Raw genomic sequence first — 9429 nt, forward strand, 5'->3', positions numbered from 1 at the left:
TTTTTCTATCCTTACAGACAACCTCACCACATGCCTCTCTGGCTGAATCAATATTTTCTTCAGGGCTTCCTGAATCTCCAAGGTTTGGTTCCTGTTCTCAAACTCTTTCATTTTTTTCTTGAATAATATTTGTGTATTTTAGTCTACAGTTCACATCTGAGAGCTGCTCAACTTTTATTCACTTTAAAACTTACATGTTTTTCTTTTCAAAATGAAATTCAATTTTATCCTGCTCAAGACTAAATAGTGATCACTTCCAATTTCAAATCCTGTGTACACTCTGGTGTCCTGCACCATGGAGAAAACATCACTATCAACAATAATATAGTCAGTGAGACTTTTCTTATTCCTTGCCTCTTCTCTCCATGTGAATTTGTGCACATTTTTATGAACATTGTGTTAGTAATAACCAGTCCATGTCCTGAGCAGAAATCTAACAGTTATTAGCTTTGCCCTTTTCTCCAAATTTTCCCAAAATATTTTTGCATGCCTGACAATCATTTCCTACTCTGCTATTTAGATCCCCAACAAGGACTTCCTTTTTCATTGTGTCAGTTGCTTTCTTTAAAGCCTCAAAAAATTCCTCCATTTTTACCTTAGTAGAACCTTCTGCGGGACCATAGGCACAAATAAGTCTCATTGTCCAGTTCCCCATTATGATATTTGCCTCTACTTGAGACTGTCTGCCATGCAAGAAGATTAGCATCGTATTTAGTGTTGAATAGTATGGCTACTCATTCTTTTCCTTGATTGTCATTTCCTGAATATAACATTTTGTATTTATTGTTCAGAAAGATCTCACCAGTTTCGGTCATCCCTATTATGTCGATCTGGTACTTTTCCAATTCCTCAGCTAGCTCCATTTCTTTGCCATTCAGGTTTCTTATGTTGATAGTACCGATCTTGAACTCTTGTGATGTGATTTGGGGTGGATTTTTTTTTATTACTGTGCAAATATAGTGTAACACTTGAAGTTTCAATGCAGACAGTTAAAGTACTATATGCCTGCCACCAGTAATTCTGCTGACATCCCATCTGTAATCAATTTCCCTCCACATGTGACAGAGTATATCTAGTGTAACTTTAGCAATGGTGGCAGTAATTCTGGAACACAGCTCGTCTAAATTGGTTGGTAGTGGGGGGGTACCAACACTCTCTTTCACAAAGCTCCACAAGAAAAAAAAAATCTAATGGTGTAAGGTTTTTGGCCATTCTACAGAAATCCCTCTATAAATCCATCTGCCTAGGAAAACGGGTGTTAAGGTACGACCTTACGTTTGTTTGGTAATGAGGAAGTGCTCTGTCTTACTGAAATGTAAGCATCCGTCGTGGTCATCGTCATCTAATTGTGGTATTAGGTACCCTCATGGCATGTCTAGATATACACACCAGTAATGGTAGACTCCAAGAGAAAGAAGGGTCCATACACTTTCTTCTTGCTTATGGCACAAAAAAACAATAGCCTTTGGGGGGTGCCACGAACGTGTGCTACAATGCTGTGTGGATTGTCGCTTCCCCAAATTCTGCAGTTGTGTTTACTTGCCCACTTATGTGAAAAGTTGCACTCATCACTGAAAATGATTATCCAAAAAGTCTTCATTTTGTTCTATACTACTGATCATTTCCATACAGAAATCCTGGTGTACCTTCTTATTGTCTTTCTTCGAATGTTGTTCGATGGTAAATTTGTAGAGCCTGAAATGTAGATGCTGTTGTAAAACATGTCACATAGTCACATGCGGAATTCCAATTTGACAAGACACCCATCTAGTTGACTTTCCTGAACTTCTTCCACAACAGCATCGACTCCATTCCTTTTTTTGAGAAATTGCATTCCTGTTGACCTTGGATGATGCACAGAACAGCCTGTTTCCATGAAATTCTTGTGCCACATGTGGATTGTGTACCTACTAGGAGGTTCTTTGCCATATTGTATGTGGAAATTCCTCTGAACTTTTGTTGCAGACTTCATTTTCTCAAACCAAAACACACAACATGCTTTCTCTGCACCATCAAAAGTCGCCATTTTCAAATGGTGCGATGTATCACACCATCTAATGTTGTCCTTTGGTAATAAAGTTACATGACAAAAAATTGTTGTGTTTTACTACATTAGACACTTACTCAGCTTTTGTACATCTTCTGTGTTATTCTCTATTCTCCTGCAAAGTTGTATACACGCTTTTGAAACATCCTGCGCTTTAGTTACGTTTAGAGATGCTGCTTTACTATATGATTCCATGCAGTGGGATACTCGTAATTCAATATCAGCATTCATATTTACGAATTTAGGGACACAAAACATGTGTTGAAATGATTATTTTAGTTATTATTAATAAAATAGCACTTGACGTTTCGACCTCGTTATTGAGGTCATCATCAGAAAGATGCATGTGTACAGGAAAACAAGCTATATGCTCTTGCACTCTATAAAGGTAAATTAAATCTACGCTGTTAATTGATCTTTTTCTTAGCCTGACCTCTAGTGATAAAAAAAAAATAAAAATATTTAAAAAATAAAAATAAATAAAAAACCACAATAAACGCTGCTAAAGTCCTCCTGTACTAAGATTCTTCTGGATTTGTACAGTTCAGATTGTTATATTAAGATTTTCTTCTAGACTTGTACAGTTCAAGTTGCTATTGAATGTTAAAGGGAAAAAAATACACTTCACCACGTCTTCTTATATTGAGATTTTTCTTTGGCTTGTTCTGGTTGCTATAAAGGTTACAAATGGGTCCTCCACATTCTTGGAATGGTTAGACCATTTTTGTTCGGATTTGGATTATGTTTGAGCATTTCACATGCTTCCTTAAATTTCCTCTCGAACCAGGTTTCGGTGCAGCGTAGGGACTTGGTACCTTTCCAATCAATTCTATGGTATGTTTGGAGTGTATGGTCAGAAAGGCCGGTTTTTCCAAAATGGAGGTATTTAATGTGTCGTTTTTGTTCATCCTTCCTAATTGGGATGGTTCACTATGTTTACTCTGTGTATGGTAGGTTACAAGTGCATTGTATTTTGTAAATCCCTGGGTGGGCTAGGTGTGGAAGAGGATCTTTGGAAGAACTGAGTAGGTGTCTTAATTTTGTCAGGGGTTTAAAGCTGGTTTTGATGTTGTATTTGTGTAGTGTTCCATCTATTTTTTCGGAAATGCCTCTAACATAAGGTATGGCAGTTGAAGGTCCCCAAACAATGAAATGGGGTCCCAGAGCACTTTAGTGCCTCACACCCCACCTGACTCAGGAAAAGTGTAAGTACAGCCCTGCTGATGACCACTTTGAGTTTTTTCATGAGTGAAAAATGATATATAATACTGGAGTTGAGTGCAAAAGATATGGTGTTTTTAGGGAGGACAAACAGGAGAGGTGTATGTGGGGGGGGGGGTGATGCTTTTGATCATATCAAAGGATTTGAATCTAGTCAGGATAGAAAAGCTATGACTGCAGTGTTAATAACAGTGTTTCACGTAGCAGAATGTGAAACTGCCTAGTGTTAGGTGGAGTCTAAGATGAAATTTATGGTGGACATTGTGGTGATATGTGTTGATGAAAATGAAATGCATCACCGAATTAGTCTGATGGACATCATTCTAGTCAGTATCCAAACACTGATTTTGGCAGCAATGAAATCTCAGAAGAAAGAAGCCGAATTTATTAAGATGTTGTGAGATAACTTCCTTTAATAGCATGTGATGACACAGGGATCCTGGCCAAAAGCATTAGACCTGGTTATTGTGTTGGGGGGGGGGGGTCAATTATGCATTTAAATGAAGTCAGTATGATCACTATCACCAACCACATCAGTTGGTGACAGTGATCATACTCTACTGACCTTGGAAGTGGCTGAATGTATAGATGTCCTTTTCAGAAAAAGTTACATGCCAAATTGCAAAACAGGAAATTATGACCAGCTTGAGGAGAATACCAGGCTCAGTTCTATGGTATCGTTTTTTGGATGGGAAAGATATCAGCATTATCCAGAAAGCATTAAAAAAAAAAAAAAAACTTTCAGAATGCATAACTGGGGATCAAAGAATAAATAAGAACTGTGTGAAATGGGTATACAGTGATTCTGCCCACTCATTCTGTTAAGCAAGAAGAAAAATATAGAAGGAATCCCATCCATGTAGGAATGGCCAGTTGTTAAAATGACAGAGTTCAAGCCAAGAAAGTTACAAGTATAGTACAGAAAGTATGGTCTGAATATGAAAAACTGCATGACAAGGACAGTTCAAAAGAATTCTACTATGCTGTAAGTAAAAGAAAGAATGACTGAGAAAGAATCTTGTTTGAATTCAGATGGATTAGTAGATGTAGAGAGAATTGTTCAGCTAATTATCAACTTTGCTAAGGGCTATCAACCTAGAGTAAGTGATATGGCTTAATGCTGCATCTATGCTGAATTATGGGACTAAGGTGTATGAGGAAGCTGTTTCATAAACTTAATTTGGCTGTAGAATGGGATTTCTGCATGGATGCCAAAGGAAGTGTTCAGCAGAACTGGTTGTGCCCTTAACCTGGCTGTATAATTTATCACAGAAGATTCCACAGGAGGGAAAAAATGTATGATAATCCCATTGTACAGATTGCAAAGGCTGATGTATCTAACTATTGGCCTATCAGCATCTACAGAGTGTTCATGAAGATATTGGAGAAATTATACCCTGTGTTCAATAGCATTGGTTTACTTATTATAATAAAATTATGGAGAAAACTACCATGTTAGAATAATAACTTCAATTTAATAAAAACCAAAATAATTACCTGTTTCTCCTTCATATCAAGGGAGTGTACACATAAATAAAAAAGTGACAAGCTACATTACAATATACATAGTAAGCTAAAGTAATACTAATTTGGTCAGCCATTAACATGACTGGCCTGAAGTCTGGTGAAGGAGGAAAAAATACCTCCTGCATCAAAGCTACAAACCAGTTATCTGTTTGGCTGGAGACTACCAACAGATAAAGTAAAACAAAATAGCAATCGTTAGAGTTCTGAAATATGGATGCAAACGATGTCACCATCTGGCTTGAGTCACTTAATTTTTATTTTCCTGTATAAATTGGAACATCAAAAATTATACTCCAGTCTTCTGAATTATGCATTGTAGCCACTGTAGAAATTCTAAACCATTTGAATTTCCAAATTTCAGTTTCTGATTGCCTTTTCTAATGTACATATTGAATATAGTTGGAGCATATTATTTCAGGTTTTGATGTTCTTTCTTCAGTCTTATTATATTATAGCCTTTTCATCCTTGATTCCTTTTGCACTTTTTTTTCTCCATTTTTAAGCTTTCCACCTTCATATCTTCTGTAATCTTTGTCACTCATTTAGCTGTAACCTTTTTCCTACATTTTTTTCTATTCTCAAACAGTGTGTGCTAACCTACTAGCATAGGATTTTCTTCTTATGTATGAAGAAATCATACATTTCTATATGATTTCTTCTTTTCATGGATTGTTTTTTTTTTTTTTTTTTTTTGTATTCACTGGGAGTGTCTTTCCTTGTAGATTTTACCACATGACTTCAAGTGATTCAGTGGGGTATCACTTTAAATCCTTCTCCCTTCAGGTTTATTTAACCCCCCCCCACACACACACACAATGTTTGTATATTTTTTGCCTACTGTGTGAAATCTGAGACTTGTTTTCAGAACTTTAGCATACTGTCTTTTCAGTTAGATACTGCTCATATCCTGGACCAGTTTGAAGATTATTTTGATGTTGAAATGGTATTATTAAGAATTAATTCTCTATCCTTTGCAGGAATTTAGCAGATACTTAAACTTCATTATTAATCTTGCTCTTTTCTCCAAATTTTCCCACTACATTTCAATAGGTGTGCCAAGTACTAGAACATGCATACCAAAATAAAAATGGTTACTCATATTTACTGTTAAGTATTTTTTTGCACATTTTGCCATTTATTGATGAGGATCAATCCAACTATGTGATAAGCCGCCCTGGTAAATTAGCACTTGATAGCATAAAATCTAACAAGCTAAAATGTCATGTTTATATCCAAAACTTTGAAATTACTGAGAGACATCTTGAATTTTTGACAAAAAAAAAAAAAAAAAACTCAGTTATCCTTACTGGACACACCACAAACAGTAATGAGGAGTCTTTCTCATGGAACTTTTCAAGCCACTTCAAGTTGTCACTAATGCAGGTTAGTAGGTCTCATATTGGTGATAAAATCTGTGTATTTTATAAAGACATTCCCAGATATCCATGCTAAATAAAGAGACATGGAAATTTCATCACCCAAAACAAGAACTGCAGAGCAGGCTGTCAGAGTATAAAAACTTTGGCTCATGTTACTCATAAAGATTGGATAACAGCAGTAGAACCCCACTATAGGACTAACATTGAATTAAGGAAGCCTTCCTGACCTTGTAATAAAGAGAGCTGATTGGTTAGTCATTATTGACAAAGTTGTGAGTGTGCTGGGTGACCACACCACTCACTACCCTCAATCATGAGAAAGCTGCCCAGCTACTGAAAACCAAGACTTAGTATGGCTACTTCAGGAAGAATACCACATCATATCAAAATTTACCTCTGTATCTTTTAAAGTTGTATGGTGTCACCAGAGTTATATATGGGTTTACTAAGTTTTGGATTCTCTGGATTGTTTTCAAAATTATTTTCTTTTGTGCCTTACAGGGCACACTGGCAGCATAGAGGACTTCTTAAATCCCCTAGTCTGAAGTTAGATAGCACAGGATGTTGTTTGGAGCTTAGGCCTCCTCTGGTCCTGCATTTGGGACCATAGTATAGTATAAAGCATTGTTTTTTTTAGTGTAAATTAGAAAATTAAAAATAAAATTTACATCCTTTCTTAGGTTTGGGGATCTTGCACATAAAATACTGTTTAATTGTAAAATCTTACAATTATAAATGAGTCCTGATCTCCTGAAAAAGGTTTAATTATGATATTAGTAGTATTTCTTATTTTAATATCATTCTTAAAGTTAGAATGTTTAATAACTTAATCTTCTTTAAAGTCAAAATATCAGTGTGGTGAAGTAAGGTAGGTTTGACAGTTTCATTCTAATGGTTAGCAGTAATCTAGGAGTTCTGTTTCTGTTAGCTTTCAGATGTCATGATTTAAAAATGTATATTGTTCTCATCTAGCCTAGTGGTTTTTATAAAATAACTTTTTTCAAAAAGCAGCCATTTATATGGATGAAAAATTTTCCAAAAACATATCCATTTTGTAAAATGATTTTAAAAAAAAAAACAGACTTTTGCTACTAATTTTTTATGTAAATCCTAAGGAGATTGAAATACTTGATTTAAATTTATTTTTTTTTTAAAGTTGATATTTAATTTATTCATTTCTGTAATTTTATATATATATATATATTAGGCAGACTTACTTTGGTAATTTGAAGTTGATAATTATAATTTTTCACATATTTCCAGTATTAATAAATGACATTTTGAAATGGAAGTCAGAAACATTTAGAAAGTTTGTTTTACTGCTTTGGAACTTAATTCTATGATTTAAAACATTCTCTTCAGCTTTATAAGAATCACACAGCAGATTTTTTTTTTTTAGCTTTAAAACTTTTTTTTTCCTTGCAGAATGACAGAGATATGGTAGCAACTTTAATTGGAGATACCCTTAGTCGTAGACACATTCCAAACATGCCCAATTCAGTGCCATTGCAAGCAGCTTCTTAGTATTCAGTTGCAGTGGGTGAAATGCCTGGTGCAGTGCCATATTGCCAGTAGTGGCTTATATTCTCTACTCTCTGCTGTTGAGCAGCATTTCCTTTCATTCTGGGGCTGATATCAAGTTCCGTGGACAGCCTTTGAAACTTTTGTAACCTTTGTTTTGTACCAAATATCCAGCATTTGGAGGATGTGTATTGCTTGGCTTGGCATACAGTGTTATATATAATATCCTCTGATATATGCCTAAGTTCCAATTTTAAATGCCATTATTTTAAGCACAAGAAAAGCGAAAAAAAAAATAATAATTTCTGTTATACTGTACTTTGAGAAAGGAACAATTGATAAGTAAGTTATATTGAATCAATATCATTATTGTTTCACCTAACAATAGTCATAAAATGTACTGTTGGCATATTAGAAAAAAGCCTTTATGTTAAGAATTGTTTCAGATGTTTTCAATTTTAAGTTACAAATTCCTGAAGTGGATTTGGAATTCTTTTAAACATTTAAAATAATACTTTCATGCCAGTTAATTTTTTAATGCATAATAAGATTTTATTATGCATATATTATCCTTATATTTTAGTCTAATAATTCTGTTACATCATATCTGGTTATATATATGTTTTTCTTTTGTGAAAATTGTACAAAATGCTATGAGTTTTCTAAAACCGTTCTCAAATTCATGTATCAGTTTATTTAGAAAGAGACCCTTTATTAACTGAATATGATTTGAGATTTCTAATCATACTGTGTAACTTATTTTTATTAATCGATTTGTTTAAAAAAAACTTTCCATTTCTTTTTTCTGACTTTTGCATATGGCTCAAAGTATTTTCACATTTTTTCCTCCCCTCTTTCCTGGTTCCATTCATAGTATATAAAGTATTTTGAACTTATTTTTCATAAAGATACTCACATATTTTACTCTTGAACTTATGTCGGCGTTCTTCCTCTGTAATTTGTGTAGTTTGTGCACGTCATATATTATCTTACCAAAGGTGCAAAAAAATAAATTGACATTATCTTGTAAATAGTGGTATCTTTGCAGCCTACTGATTTTTAGGAGTAGAGCTGTTGTAAGTGCAGTAGAACCATTTTTGCAGATGAAATGGCAGAGTTTTGTACAGAAATATCATTTGGCCGCCTCCTAGTTACCAGTAAAATTGAGTAGCAGCTAATGCTGCATAATAAAGACAGAACAGTGATAACTGAAACTTTTAATAAATGGATGGTGTGTGTGTGTGTGTATTACAAGCTAGGTATTTGGTTTGTTTTTTTAATTAAGAATTGCAGTAGTTCCAAGAATGTATGTTTATAAATTTCTCCATGTAACATTTTTTTATCATTTTCCCAAGTTCCTATTAAAAAAAAAGAAAAAAGAAAAGATCACTGCATTGTTTTTCTAAAAATGAAAAGAAGTCAAATAAAGAAGAAAGCGTTTTTTTTTAATGTAGTTTTGTTTTATTTTTTTACCTTATATGAACTTATCTTAATGCTAATAAGATCAGGTTTTCAACTCTTAAAACCAAAAAAAAATCTGTTTTACTTTTATGATTTGGATATTGTGAGATTGCAAGATATAAAATTGAGATCAAGAATGATAGAGCATGTTATTCAGATGGAGGATAGTAACATAATGAAGGTCTTCCTTGCATAACCAGAAAGATGCAGAGAAGTGGACTGGCCAGGACATGTGGGTCAGTGGAGTTGAGCAATGATACTAGCATTTCTGCA

At 34.3% G+C, this 9429-nt stretch overlaps 1 protein-coding gene across 3 annotated transcripts in view; it reads left to right on the top strand.

The window, feature by feature from the left end:
* The window catches only part of Madm (MLF1-adaptor molecule), a 219569-nt gene extending 210421 nt beyond the window's left edge, over positions 1 to 9148 (top strand). For 2 of the 3 annotated variants that reach the window (XR_016550075.1, XM_090410539.1), the window contains one exon: positions 7600 to 9148. Coding sequence is in view for 1 of the 3 variants with exons in the window: in XM_090410539.1 (XP_090266665.1) it covers positions 7600 to 7698 (99 nt within the window). In the remaining 2 variants the exon portion in view is untranslated. The remainder of the gene's footprint in view (positions 1 to 7599) is intronic. The other variant, XR_016550076.1, reaches the window with a different exon arrangement.
* The last annotated feature ends 281 nt before the right edge of the window (positions 9149 to 9429 follow it).

This window comes from Typopeltis vanoorti, chromosome 20, assembly GCF_054136105.1.
Source record: "Typopeltis vanoorti isolate ZY-2024b chromosome 20, IOZ_Tvanoo_1.0, whole genome shotgun sequence".
Classification (NCBI taxonomy): Eukaryota; Metazoa; Arthropoda; class Arachnida; order Uropygi; family Thelyphonidae; genus Typopeltis; species Typopeltis vanoorti.